At 52.4% G+C, this 13,830-nt stretch overlaps 6 protein-coding genes across 6 annotated transcripts; 1 reads left to right on the top strand and 5 right to left on the bottom strand.

The window, feature by feature from the left end:
- Positions 1 to 92: 92 nt before the first annotated feature.
- On the bottom strand, positions 93 to 1,494 carry AYO21_08821 (hypothetical protein; the record flags this gene model as incomplete). The annotated part of the gene is made up of 3 exons (XM_022658764.1): positions 93 to 1,034; positions 1,103 to 1,234; positions 1,303 to 1,494. The coding sequence occupies 3 exons, from the start codon at positions 1,492 to 1,494 to the stop codon at positions 93 to 95; spliced, it is 1,266 nt and encodes a 421-aa protein (XP_022508920.1).
- A 909-nt stretch (positions 1,495 to 2,403) lies between these two features.
- On the bottom strand, positions 2,404 to 3,546 carry AYO21_08820 (hypothetical protein; the record flags this gene model as incomplete). The annotated part of the gene is made up of 1 exon (XM_022658763.1): positions 2,404 to 3,546. The coding sequence occupies one exon, from the start codon at positions 3,544 to 3,546 to the stop codon at positions 2,404 to 2,406; it is 1,143 nt and encodes a 380-aa protein (XP_022508919.1).
- Positions 3,547 to 3,920: 374 nt separating this feature from the next.
- On the bottom strand, positions 3,921 to 5,534 carry AYO21_08819 (hypothetical protein; the record flags this gene model as incomplete). The annotated part of the gene is made up of 1 exon (XM_022658762.1): positions 3,921 to 5,534. The coding sequence occupies one exon, from the start codon at positions 5,532 to 5,534 to the stop codon at positions 3,921 to 3,923; it is 1,614 nt and encodes a 537-aa protein (XP_022508918.1).
- A 946-nt stretch (positions 5,535 to 6,480) lies between these two features.
- Positions 6,481 to 7,953, bottom strand: AYO21_08818 (hypothetical protein; the record flags this gene model as incomplete). Its single annotated transcript, XM_022658761.1, has 2 exons — positions 6,481 to 7,242; positions 7,297 to 7,953. 2 exons carry the CDS (start codon positions 7,951 to 7,953, stop codon positions 6,481 to 6,483), a joined length of 1,419 nt encoding a protein of 472 aa, XP_022508917.1.
- A 1,728-nt stretch (positions 7,954 to 9,681) lies between these two features.
- Positions 9,682 to 11,425, bottom strand: AYO21_08817 (hypothetical protein; the record flags this gene model as incomplete). The annotated part of the gene is made up of 7 exons (XM_022658760.1): positions 9,682 to 9,723; positions 9,777 to 10,005; positions 10,056 to 10,465; positions 10,518 to 10,709; positions 11,148 to 11,212; positions 11,269 to 11,300; positions 11,367 to 11,425. The coding sequence occupies 7 exons, from the start codon at positions 11,423 to 11,425 to the stop codon at positions 9,682 to 9,684; spliced, it is 1,029 nt and encodes a 342-aa protein (XP_022508916.1).
- Positions 11,426 to 11,571: 146 nt separating this feature from the next.
- On the top strand, positions 11,572 to 13,755 carry AYO21_08816 (biotin-[acetyl-CoA-carboxylase] ligase; the record flags this gene model as incomplete). The annotated part of the gene is made up of 1 exon (XM_022658759.1): positions 11,572 to 13,755. The coding sequence occupies one exon, from the start codon at positions 11,572 to 11,574 to the stop codon at positions 13,753 to 13,755; it is 2,184 nt and encodes a 727-aa protein (XP_022508915.1).
- Positions 13,756 to 13,830: the final 75 nt, after the last annotated feature.

Here is a 13,830-nt window from a genome sequence, read left to right as displayed (position 1 = left end):
CATCCATTCCTGCATCTTCTCATTGTCTTGATGTCCATTTCAGCTCGTCTCATACGTCAACCGTCAACCGTCCACCATCAACCATACTGACTTCATTGCACGTTCCTCACCACGTCGTCGAGAGCCTCGGCAAAGTAGTGCACGTTGCCTGTATTCAACCCAGCCATGCTAATCCGCCCGTTCTTGGTCATGTACACGTGCCACTTCTCCCTGATTGCCAACACCTGTTTCTCGGTGATGCCCGTGAAACTGAACATGCCGATCTGACTCGTGATGTGGTCCCAGGTCCCGGGGGTGCCTAGCCTGTCAAGTTCGGCTTTCAGGGACTTTCTCATCTCGATGATACGTCCGGACATGGTGCGCAGATCGGCCTCCCACTCTTTGAAAAGCTGTGGGTCATTCAGGATGAGGGAAGCAATACGTGCACCATAGGCTGGTGGATTCGAGATTTCTGAACGTTGCAGGATGGCAAGTTGGGACGAGACACGTTTGGCCACATCCTGTGCGTTGGCCCCAGGAGCTGCCACGAAATGGAATGCACCCGCTCTCTCACCATACAGACCAAAGTTCTTGGCAAAGGATTGAGCAATGACCAACTCGAAGCCCTGCTCCACGAAATAACGGATCGAAAAGTTATCCTGTGCCAGATCCCCAGAGGCGAAACCCTGGTATGCGCAGTCGAAGAAGGGGAATAGTTTGCGTTCGCGCATGACTTCGGCAATCTGTTTCCATTGGTCCGGCGTCGGGTCGACACCTGTGGGGTTGTGTGCGCAGGCATGCAGCAGAATGATGCTTCTTTCAGGTGCGGATTTCAAGGTCGAGAGAAGGCCGTCACAGTCAAGCATCTTTGTCTTTGCAGAGAAATAAGGGTAGGACTTGATTGGGAGTTGGACGTTGGTGAAGATTTGGTTGTGGTTGGCCCATGTCGGGTTGGATAGGTAGATGGCAGGGGTCGGTTTCGGTAGGAATTTGGAAAGGAAGAGACCACCGAGATGGACGGCACCGGTTCCTGAGATGGTCTGGAGGCTGCAGGCCTGTAAAGTAGAGGTTGTATGTCAGCACAGGGGAAAGTAAAGACGTGAGAATTTGCTTGACTGCGTACCCGTCCTTCTCGAATCGCGGGGCTATCTCCACCAAGAATGAGTTTCTGTGCCGCTGAAGTGAACTCTGGGAGACCTGCGATAGGGAGGTATTCGTGGTTGAGGTTGGGATCATTTCGTAGGATCTCATCAGCCTGGACTAGGGTTAGCCACCTGGGAGCATGGCATCGACAACACCGTCGAGTATCATGGATGGGCACACCTTCTTGACTACAGGCAACACCCAGGGTTTGGCATTGTTGTCTCTGTATGCGCCAATGCCCAGATCTACCTTCTTCTCGAAGTTGTCTTTTCGGTAAGCTGCCATCAACCCGAACAAAGGGTCCTCAGGAGCTTGGGGGACGACATTGGCGTCGAACAGAGTCGGCGGGGTATCGGTTGACGCAGAACCCATGGTGTGATTCCTGATCTGAGTCAGTCGGTTGGAGACGTTGGTATGTGAGGACGAAGAAGAAGAAGAAGACGAGGTTGAGCGGAGAGAAGAAGAGTCGGAGGGGTTTGGCGGTGAGGGCATGTTCTAGGGAATTTATTTGAAACGTGGAGAGACGGGAAAAAGAAATCGTTCGGACTTGTCGTGCAGGGAGACTTGGGGCAAAAGGCACATGAGGGCGAGGCGGAACTTTCGATCTTCTAGGACGGGCGGATGCACGACGGTTTTACCCCTGGCCACTTACCACTCACCTGGTTCTCGTCTGGGCTGTGATGATGTCGGGTGCTCAGGGACCAGAGACACTACGGGAACGAGGATAGATGAACTAAGATCCCGTCGGTTATTCGGTGATCGAAGAGGGAAAAAAAAACTGACCGGGTCATCTGGGACATGCGGACGTGATCGATGGCTACTGATGGCGTATCCCCAACCCCGAACTTCTACTCCAACTGTGGGCTTTGGAGGGCATGGACAAGCATGGGGTTCCGTTGGTTCGGTGCTCCTCCAAAAATCCAATCGGTGTGTCTCGATTTGCAACTGCTTCAGGATATATGACTTTTCTGACTTTCACATGGTCGAGGCGTGCTCTTGTGCTGTACTTGTACTCGCAGAATGAGCATCTGATATCATCCCCTCTCTGTATTCTAATCTATGGCCTTCAGCCATTGGGCACAGAGGTGTCTGCTGAGAGTGCTGGTGAAGACGGACGGCATAGACTCCCACCAACGTGTATACGAGTGAGGGATGTTGGAGACCCAATATACATGTCATATCTGGCCGATCTAGGTCTCCGTGAGGTTGGGATAGCTATATCGGAGACACAGCGTGCATCTCGCAGCGAATACTCGGTATTATCTTGTCCATATCGCAGTATTAGAAGATCAAATCCCACACGACCAGAAACGAACAAAATCCCACCGTCGCATAGAACACCAGCCTCGCCGTGCTCCCCCTCTCACTCGCCCTCTTCAATTCTCGATTTCCCTTGCGTACATTCTCATCCGTATTGGCCGCGTCCTGAACCAGCGTATCGATCATCTCGCCCTGCACGCTCAAATGTCCCACCAGCGTCTGCTGCAGACTGCCAATCTCCATCAGCGACTTTTCCACCAGCGTGACCTTGGCGAGTTGGTCGTTGAAGTGCTCGACGATGCCTCTGTTTTCTTCCTCAAACAGCTGCAGCTGTTCCGGGGAGAGTTCTTGTTCCACGCCGCCACCTTGCGACGAGTCGGCCCAGGGCTTGTAATCGTCGTGACCGCGTAGATCTTGAGTCGGGGGCAGGGTCGTCGTCGGCGCCTCCGGACCACCATTCATAGTCCCGGTCTCTGCATCGCGACTGGCCCGCACGCCCTTGTTGCGCGGGTTGTAGAGTATACTCATTTGCTTTTGCTGCTCGCGTTCCAGCCGTTTCTCCACCATCTCCTGCTGTGTGGTGATTGCGTCCTTGAGGTACTTGTTCAGATACCATAGCACCCCATCCCGAAACATCTTCGTGGTCCTCAACTGGCCTTCCTCGTCGAGTTGCTTTGGTGATTTGCCTGCGTCGGGTGTGTCACCGTCCCCCGCCGCCCACCGCCAGAGGAATCCGTCCGGTTTTCCATATTTCCTCTCTAGGACTTTGCTTGCCGTGTCGTGCTGCAGGGTCACCGCGGAGGTGAGATTGGTGATCTTGTTGTTGATGTCGCGCAGGACCGAGGACGTCTCAGAGTCGATGGCTTCTCGCTGCGCGTCGTTGAGGTGTTCTGGTACCTCTCCCCCGAGGCTGTGGGAGACGGCAGCAGCATGTCTGTCGCCCGCGGTGTGTTTCTGATGGCGTGGCGGCGGGGCAGTCGACAGGTACGGGGTGCGGATGGCTCGCAGGTAGCGCAACAGGGCCGAGATGGACTGGTTGATTTGGTGCGCTTCGCGCAGGAAGGAATCTAACTGGCCCACAAGGTCTCGATGGTTCTGGCCCAAGCCCTTTGACGAGTGCTTCTGTACCAAGATGTCAGACAAAGGTGCTGTGAGGTTGGTCATGGCAGCTACACGGTGTAGTCGACGTCGACGTATTCTTTCTCGCGGAAGCAGAATCCAGAAAATCCATTGTGAGCGGACACCTCACCCACTCCGCAGTGCCCCAGTTTCCCCAACTGAACAAGGCTGTCGAGTGACCAACAAGGCTGTCTATAATGCACAACGCCTCTCAACCATTTACACCTGCTCATGACTTCCGACATCTCATATGGCGAGGTAAACTCAGCTGCCTCCAGGCCATACATTGAACATATCTAATGCATGCCATCCAGAATCCTCGGTTGCGCCATCGTTTACTTTTTCAATTCATGATACATATAGTACAAAATCTAGTTACGTCATTTATTCGTGCACATTGCATTTCTAAACCGGAAGACTCATGACTCTTTGCCCAATTCCATAGCCAGATCCCACCCAGTGTCGTCTTCCCACGTTGATGCCCCCGATATTTGCCTGCCCAAGAAGATGCCGACTCCAGTGGCGACCACAGCCAGCATGAAGAAGCCATCAAACCATCGCTGCACCCAGGCTGGCTCCAGCAGCCCTGCTCCCAAAGCGCTGTTGATGACGCTGCCGACTTCTTTCGGCATCATGCCCCTCAGCATCAGTGCAGAGCTGATGACATACATGCCACTGATTTGGCTGATCAGTAGTGCGAAATTTGTCTTGGTCGCATGTAGAACATTCGGCATGAATCGGGCAAAAAGATGAAAGGTTTGCGTGACTGCTGTGAATGATGCGAGCAGCATTGCCCCCGAGAGAAGGAACGAGATCTGTTGAGCCCATGACACCTGGTCTAGAGAAGGATAGACGTGTCGAGCAAACAGAGCAATGGTGTATGTAACGGGGTCAGTGTCGGAAGGAGTTGCTGGCCCAGGCGACAGGATGCGGCGACCGATATTGATGGTGGTGGTGCATATTCGATACACACAGTAACAAGCAAATATGTAGGAAAAGGCCAAAGATAGTCGCCCTGCGGCTGTCGTTGCTCGAAGTTGATTTGCCCGTCGTGCCCGGAGAATCGAGAGCGAGGTCTCCAGCGAAGAGGCCATAGTCTCGAGACCCGAGGCCTCCATTTCGAGCAGGTCTTTCTGTTGATCAAAGGTGTTCTTGCGCACAACGCCAACCGTGCGGCTCCAGAAGCTCTGAATCGGGCTTTCAGGAGCGGAGCTCTCCATTAACCTCAGCCTCTCTTTCTTCTCAGCTATCATATCCATGGTAGCATCTAATCCAGCTTGTTTGCGGGCGATGTCCGTGTCGGCGACGACCTTAACCTTGGGTCCGAAGCTCTGCCAAATGGCGCTCACCGAGGCAAAACCCGACAACAGAGCCATCAGCGACACGCCGGTGATGCCCAATCTATCCAAGCACGCCTGAAAGAGGCCGTCTGGCCGTGTCATACTGTCTGTAAAGCTAGGTGCTTCTGGCAGGAGCACCCCTATCGCCCAGAATCCGAAGAGAAACGCTCCATACCCGGCGAATTCCAACACCCATGCCAGATGAGCTCGACTCTTTTTCTCGCCGCGAAATTTGTATCCGGACTTTGCTACCACCGAGGATATCCCCAACAGCGGAATGGCAACCACGAGAAGACCCAACAAACTCACGACTGTGATCTGCAGAGCGACGCTCCTAGCGGTGGGGTTGAATGAATTGGATATTTCGCAGAGAAGTAACTCCGTTAATACGGCAGAGAGGGCTATTGTGGAAGCGAACGTGATTGCTGCCACGCGGCGAGCGAGATGCTGAGCAGCAGAATCGGGCGATGACGCTGTCACAGGCCGAGGAAGACCTTTCGCCGTGCCATCGGGTGTTTTGGAGGGTGCTTGTGACAAGAGAGGGTAAACCTTGCGGTAGGCGACGAAGGTGAGGACCGCGAATGTAGCGATGAAGGGAATCGTTGAGAAAGCCGCCTTGGTGGTGAGACGAGGGGAATGCAGATAGTCTGGGGTGCACTCGCCGCAGTCGTCGTCAGCGCTTGTGGGTAGCATCTTGACCAGTCTGATATGAAGCGTGGCTGGAACGGTGTGCTGAATACATGTTCCTACTCAGACAACCTCTGACTGGGGCGAGAGGGAAGACAAGTTGAACTCGAACATGACATACAAGTAGAATTGAGGGACCAGGACGCAAGGGGCCGAATCGAGCATGGATATAATTTGTTATCGATTGGCCTCTTAGGTCCAGCCCCTCCGCCACGAAACGTGGTTGGTTCCTGGACGCCCAGGAATGCATCGAGCCACGCTTTGAGGCTGTTTAGGCACCACAGGGCGTCAATACCTGCCGTAAGGGGACGCCGCAACGCGTCACATTGTCGGATACGATGAGAACCGAAGAGGGTGCCCGTCTTCAATCTTGCAGCGTTTTCATGAACGTTCGCTAGACAATACACGCTTCTATTCAGTCCGAGTCTCTATCCTTTGCAAGTGGATCAATGAGTCAAAAGCTCTTCTCCATATAATGTAATCGTACTCAGTTTGTTCCCACCAAAAGCGATTGTTTAAGGTGCTTAAACAAACACATTCAGGGGGCTCCAAATCAATAGTCCCGGGACGCCGCAACCACGTCAGCTCGTCCCAGACCCCATTTCCTTGTTCAGGTTCCCGTCTCGTTCGACTCACGCCGACATCCGTCCTCAACGGGCTTGAATGATGTCGTGTCAACCACAACGCGTGGGCTCCATATTACCGTACCCTTGCAGGAGATTGTATCTTGACCGGAGCATCAGTCAATATTTGACCTCAGTGGTCAGTCTCGGCATCTCCACCGCAGTGCAGGGTGTAGAGTAGCTCTTGGATGGCAAAACTGCCGCAGGACTTTAGAAGATCGTGACGGGTAACCATCTTCCTCTATCTTTTGGGATTGGCGTCACGGGTGTCCATGGTCGTAAGGATAGTTTTGGGTAGCCTAGTTCTTCTGTATTGTACGACCGATTTCTTATCTCGAAGGGGATCGACCGTGGCTATACGACCGCCGTTGTGGCTTGTCGCGCAGTATGTCTGCTAGCCAAGGTGTCGTCTCTCTGACTGACGGCCGCCGCTCTTCAACTATGTTGGGCACTAGCAAACGAATGTCCTCTTCGTCCGAGATTGCGGCGTCGCTGTCGCGGTGTTCAGACCGCTTTGAGGACGGATTGGGTGATCTTGCTCGTTCGGTAGGCGTTGTCTCGTTGTCATCCCAGTCTTCCACCAAAGCAGCGATGCTGGGACTGTTCATGGCAATGTCGGCCCTCGGAGCACTCGCGGTGTTCAAAAACCCTATGGGTAAGGCGAAGCTCCGTTCAGGCGAATCATCGTCAGATGTCGCGTCACTTTTGGCTGATGTTACTCGAGCAAGCGGGCCACCGTATGTACCCTTCAATATACCACGCCTGGGCGGCCCGATTGCCTTTGCAACGGCATCGGCCTCTTTCGCGGTAGCTTCCATAGAGATTGAACTGTGGCTGGCACTTTCAAACACGTGGCTCCCTCCAGCGTGTTGCGCTTGCTCGAGCATGCTGCTGTAGAGACTACGGCCACTTTCCAGTTGCCGTTTCTTCTTCTTTTTCAGTCGTTTAGAGCTTGGCCGAACGACGATTACCGGAACAGGTGATTGTTGCAAGCAGTACTTCGAGACCGACCCTGGGAGTAAGCCTTGCATGCCGCCCAGGTTTCGTCCTCTTGTTCCAACAACGAGCGCAGCCGGCTCGTACAGATGGATCTATCCCGAGTTAGCAATGCAGACCTCTGCAACCGTTAATGTAGTGATGCTCACCATGCGCTGGAAGATTTCTTGCACTTTGCCCACAGCCAACTCCATGATGATGCTGATTGCTTTCTCCTCCGAGCTGTTTTTCAGCATAACACTGTCTAACAGTTGTTTAGCCTCGGTGCGATACTTGTCCCGGTCGTACGGTGTGTCATGTGCGGTCTTGGAATCTTTCTCGATAACTCGAAGACAGACAATCTCATCGCCGTCATCGACCAGCTCGTCCATCATCCACTCCAACGCATATTCCGAGTAGTCCTTTGCATCGGTACCGCATAGGAAAGTTCGGCTTCGTGAAGTGGCGGCGAAGTCGCAGTGCTTGTATTGTAAGGTGAAGGCTTCAGTGGAGGCATCTCGATTGTCGATGGTGTCAAAGGAGACGCCACGTTGGTAATGTGTGGGAGGAGGGGGCGATGACATTTTCCGTGAAGGCAGGGATACTTTTGAGCCTTGAACGACACTTTCTCTTCTTATGGTGTCTTCGGCGTCGGCTGTATGGAACTGAACCGACGACTTGCGTCGCCCACCGTTGAGTTGGTCGACAAGTTTTGGTCGCTGAGGAGCTTTAGCCGCGCCTTTCCACACCTCGCCAAACTTAAGCTCCTCCTCTTCCTCTGGTGAGTTGGGTGAAGGAGAGGATTCGTGCGCAGTGGCTGTGGCCATTTTAAAGCGCGAGCAAGACGCGGGGTAAAGTTCGAGGACGCTCCGACACAGCAAAAAATACAATAGCAAATGAGGAACAGGCGGGCCAAGGGTAAGATTCAATCAGCTGGATGTCAAAGAACGAGCAGTCACGCTGTGGATGGATCGTGCAAGCAGTGCCACTTTCCTCATCTGGGGGAAAGTCTAGACCTTCCGTTACACTTATGGGGGTCAGTGGTGTGTTCTCTCTGCTCGGATTCTCACGGTTTCGAAGGAGGAAGGACGTTTTCGCGTGGTCGGGGACAGAGGGACTTTCAAGGGCCGTCACCGATCAGCCGGCATGCAGCTGCATCAGGTCCGAAGTCGAAGCAGAGCAGGAGGACTTCATTGCCGGTCGTGAAGTGTCTTGAGGAAGCGGGCTGTGAACGTTCTTGGTATCTTGGCCTTGCCTGTAAAACACATTACTACTAAGCTTGAAATGTTCAAATGGAGGCGAGGGCAAGCGGGGCAGAGGGAAGAAGGACGAAAGACGGCGAGCCAGAAGCTGGAAGGGGTGGAGTAACGCTGAGATCGAGAGCGCCGGGCCACTGATGAGGAGGGATCCGTCACCAATCGCTACCAATAAATGATAATCATATGAGAGAGGTGTCTTTGTGGGGAGAGCACTGCCTACTACTGATAAAAGGGATCATGATGCATTTGCCGCTGTAGACTTTCGGAACATGAGGGGATTCTTCCGTCGCCAAGGTCCTTAGGAGTACTTAGGTACAGAAGGCATTTCGTGGAGGGCTTGATAGGCGTCCATTGTGATAGAGGGTGACCTTCGCCCGGGATGAGATAGAACGATGCACCTGCCACAGATAGCAGGTTTGTAGACCACTCAACCTCCATAATAACAGATGAATACCGAGTACATCAGTGGTCACCTCTGTTGTTCCGTCTTGCCGGTGCTGGTTGCCTACTACTGCCTGTGCGGAACCCCTGGAGTTCTTCAGCAGAGGCAAGGGACGAACATGTGCTAATGCGCGTGATCAAAGACCATCACTGGCAGAGAATGAACGCAAAATGTTTCTAGTTAGCCAAGGCTCTGTGGCTGCTTCATCACGCTGGCAGCTGCACCTGAGCGGACCCCTGGTAGAACTACAACTAGGCAAGCATGTCATTGAGCAGTCACCCGCATGTACACCATGCAGGGCAGGCTTAACCAACGAGTGAACACCACGGTAATGGAAACCCGAGGCGACACGGGACATGAATGAAGTCACTGACTATCCATGTGTTCGACATTGCTCCTCGTATGTCGATCTTTGCGTCCTGTGACCTTCCAGGCTCCTTGTCCTCTAGATTCGCCAATCGCTGCCTGCTGACCTAATTTTGTAGACTGTCGAATGAAACCATCGACATCAACAGTCGAGGAGTGTCTGCTTCTTCCCTCCACAGCAGAGAGTCTTCTGCTTTTGCGCTCTGGATTTCGGTGGCTGTCTTTTTGTTTTTTGATTTGCCTGTCTTTACGATCGAGGTCCTGATATTGTAGCTAGATACCTAGATTCAAACATGATCCTCTGGGCATCGTTGGCCACCTTGAGCTAGGCTGGTAGAGTGGCCGAGCTTGAGAGATCAAACGTGGGACAGTTGGAACGCCCGCCGACACCTCTATCGCTCGTTGTGGAGGGATATCGTCAAAATCCCTAATCTTGTTTGATATACTACTAGGGGGGCATATGGCTGTGAAATTTTGTTGTCATCGCCTTATTTCTTCAACTCGGCGTAAGGGTAGGGAACAGGGTCACCCTAAGGACAAATGTCAGTAGAGCTCCACGTCCAAGAGCAGGTCAAACAATCACCTTCCGCAAGTGAATCTTGGTCTTCCTCTTTGTAACTTGGTGCTCGACAAAGACCTCTCGAGTATACTCTGCCTTAAACTTGCGAATGAAGCGAGGATCCCAGAGCTCACTGGCAACACCCAGGTCCTTACAGCACCGCATCATTGCGTTGGATTTGCAGCCTTCGACAGCGGTCGGAATACCCTCTTTCGTGAAATAATCTTGCTCTCCGCGCGCAATCGAAACAAGTCTGTCCACGAATCAACTTATATACCATACTCTTTGGTCGAATATTCTCACCTTCCATGAGCTAGTAATGCATATTCCCGTGTTACAGACTTCTCGGTGACTATTGTCTCGCTTCTTGGGGCCAATCCCCAGCCGCCAGGTCCAAAAGCTTTGTTAAGGATCCGTCGATATTTGATCTCTGGGAGATAAATGATGCCGTCTGGCTTGATCTCGATGTCCTCAGGAGATAACGGTGCCTGCAATGCATCCGCAGCCTCTTTAGAGAATGGCTCTACGGAGAGACCGTGAAAAGACCTCGTCCAATCCACTTTTGAGGGGTCATCTTCTTGTAAAGTCAACGGCTGATCCTCGAGGTTGTCGAAAGAATGGCGCTTGGGGTCTGTCGGCGTTGCTTGAGGAGGGGAGGTGGTCTTTGCTGGCTGCTCTGAGGCTGGTGTAGTCCCTGCGAGACGAGCTATGGACTGTGTGAAAATAGTGCGCGGTAAGACGGTACGCAGTGATCGAGAGGGTAACAGGGAGGTCTCGGTAAATGAGCGGCACAGGGTAGTGGAGGAAGCAGAGAGCCGTTGAGACGTGGATGCGCTCAAGACCTTGAAAGGTATTCGAGTAGCTGGCGACATTGTCTGTGGCTGCGATGAGAAACGGAAGAGAAATCTTGCCAAATTCTGTGAGTAACAGTGTTCCTAGTGAGCGGATGCCGATGAGCTAATAGAAGAGTCAAATATATACTACAGAAGACGAAGAATCGGAGAGCCTGGGAGGAGTAGTTATTGCAAAGAAGTTGATATGGAACAGTAGGCCCAATGCCTCCCGTAACTTTTTTCGCTGAGGCGCGTCTTTAAACACCAAACACCGAAACTCGTGACTCCGGCCACCGCATGCATGCGCCGTGATGTGACCAACGCAGCTTTTCTCTCGCTGCAGTGTTGTCGGATTTACTGCTCGTTTGAGGGAGCGTCCTTGCTTTGTGTACGCTCCTCATTTCCCTTACGCTTCCAGCATTGTCTGAATGCCTCCATCTGTTACACCACGTTAGCTTGCTGAGCTGTAGTTGACGGCTGCAATTGGGAGCCGAGGACCAACAAATCTACAGCGGAGCACATCTTTTACAAAGATCCTTGGGGTTTGGAGTTCAACACATACTTCGGCCTTACAAGCTCTCCAGTCTTTCTTCTCATAGTAGCAATCGTTCATGCGCAGTTGCTCCTCTGTTTCTGCCATCAGAGCTCTGCAACCATTTTCTGCAGAAGACGTCAAGACTTACCAGCACAGCCCGTACTGAAAATCCGTTGGTCCCTACCGGTAGCGACATATCAGCCTGGGACAAGTGATTTGGCATGTTAGACTGCGAAGGACACTTACCACTCATCAAGTTCATCGTCGGCGGCCTCAGCCTGTACCAAGTTATCCTGTTTCGACATCCTGCTGTGTCTGCAGTCGCTTAGAGGTGGAAGAAAGAACAGATCCGCATCTTGAGCTTCAGCGGTACAGGAAAGTTGTCTGACCACTCTCAACCTACTGCGCCACTTACAACCTCTCCACAAGTATTTGTCCGCCACTACCCGCCATGTCCAACCGAATGAATGTCCTTGTTTACTCTGGTGCGCTCACTCAAGATGCGTGGCGGAGTAATAAGAATCTAATGCTATCTTCAGGAAATGGCAGCACTGTCGAGTCGGTTCGTCATTGTCTCTATACACTTCGGAGACTCCTGGCACCTCATTATGCCGTCATTCCGGTGACTGGTGACATGCTCATCAAAGAGCCCTGGACGGCTAGCTGTGCCGCTGTAGTATTCCCAGGCGGTGCTGACCAGGGCTACTGCAAGACACTCGATGGTGAGGGCAACAGACGCATTCGACAGTTCGTCGAGCGCGGCGGTCTGTATATCGGGTTTTGCGCCGGAGGTTATTACGGTAGCAAGAGATGTGAGTTCGAGGTAGGGAACAAGCTCTTGGAGGTTGTCGGAGACAGAGAGCTTGCTTTCTATCCTGGCACAGCTCGAGGATGCGCATTCTCCGGTTTTGTTTACCACAGTGAAAAGGGGGCGCGGGCCGCCGAATTGAAAGTGGACAAGACTTGCTTGTCTACAGGGGCCGTTCCGGACGTCTTCAAGACCTATTACAATGGCGGTGGCGTCTTCGTCGATGCATCCAAATGTAAAGACCGGGGGGTCGAAGTCCTCGCAAGCTATACGGAGCCTCTCGCTGTCGACTCTGGAGAAGGTGCAGCTGCCATTGTCTACTGCAAAGTCGGCCAAGGTGCGGCGTTATTGACGGGACCACATCCAGAGTTTGTCTTCCTGGGAAAGCCAGCAGACGACTGGTCACTGACGAAGCCTAGGTTTGCTGCAGCCAACCTTGAGACCAAACCAGATGCTCCCGGGTTCGCCGATGTCATCAAAACTCTGGCCGAGGACGAGAAGCATAGGATGGACTTTATCAAAGCGTGTCTGACAAAACTTGGCCTCACAGTGAGCGGGGAGCAAAATGTACCCTCCCTCTCCTATATGCATCTTTCTTCATCCGACCCCACAGACACCGCTGGTATCATATCGTCCTTGAGCCATCTCATCGACGTGGATGAACATGGGAGCGAATTCCTCAAGGATGAAAATGATACCTTCCAGATATTGAAACCATCCGTCTGGAAGATGGTTGATTTGACTAAAGCACTATCCTCGGAACCAGAGTCAAAGGAATCTGCTGACCAAACCGATGCCAGCTCCGACCGCATAGTCGACTATAATACGGTGGTCAAGAAGATTATAGTGCATGAAGATGATCATCCTCAACCAAGGGCAACTCCGTATTTCAATCACTCCGCCTTCTACTCGAACCTGCACAAATACCAATCTCAAACCCATGGTGCTGTGAATTTTGGTGCTCATCTCTTATACGGCGAAGTGGTCACGTCAACCAATACATTGCTCGAGAAAAACACCAGGCTACTTCGAGTTCTGCCCCAAGGGTTTACCGCAACAGCGACGGTCCAGGTTGCAGGTCGGGGCAGAGGCTCTAACGTCTGGGTATCCCCAGCAGGAAGCTTGATGTTCAGTACCGTGATTCGCCATCCCATGGCGCAGATGCAATCTGCTCCGGTCGTCTTTGTTCAGTATCTGGCAGCGATGGCGATTGTTAACGGCATTAAATCTTACGACGGATCTCTTTATAAGGACATGCCAGTCAAGCTCAAGTGGCCAAATGACATCTTCGCCCTCGACCCTGCAAAGGCAAAAGAGAATGGCGGTGACAGAAACGACAATTATACTAAAATTGGCGGTATCCTGGTCAACAGCCACTACAACACCAAAGAATATATCGCCGTGTGTGGGATTGGGTTGAATACCACAAATGTCGCGCCGACCACATCGCTGAATCAGCTCATTCAATTCCTGCCGCACAAGGTGGCCCCCTTCACGCTGGAAAGATTGCTGGCCAGGATCTTGACTGTATTTGATGACCTATATGCTCGATTTCTAGTCACGGGCTTCGACGAGGTCATGGAGCAAATGTACTACCGACACTGGCTTCACATGGACCAAATCGTGATCCTCGAAGCCGAAGGTGGACAACGTGCAAGGATAAAGGGTATCACCAGAGATTACGGGCTATTGATCGCAGAAGAACTTGGCTGGGAAGACCGCGAGACCGGGAGGCGGTGGACGCTGCAGAGCGATGCCAACAGCTTTGACTTTTTCAAGGGTCTGGTAAAGGTGAGTCAAAAATCCCCCAATTCGCACTTCTTTTGAGCATACCTAAACGCTGACTGTCATTACCCCCAACAGAGAAAGACATAGGTCATGCTTGAGAAGTATAACAATGAT

Source organism: Fonsecaea monophora (assembly GCF_001642475.1).
Source record: "Fonsecaea monophora strain CBS 269.37 chromosome Unknown Scaff80, whole genome shotgun sequence".
Taxonomy (NCBI): Eukaryota; Fungi; Ascomycota; class Eurotiomycetes; order Chaetothyriales; family Herpotrichiellaceae; genus Fonsecaea; species Fonsecaea monophora.
The sequence above is the reverse complement of the archived record's forward strand: the minus strand, read 5'-3'. Positions and strand labels throughout refer to the sequence as shown.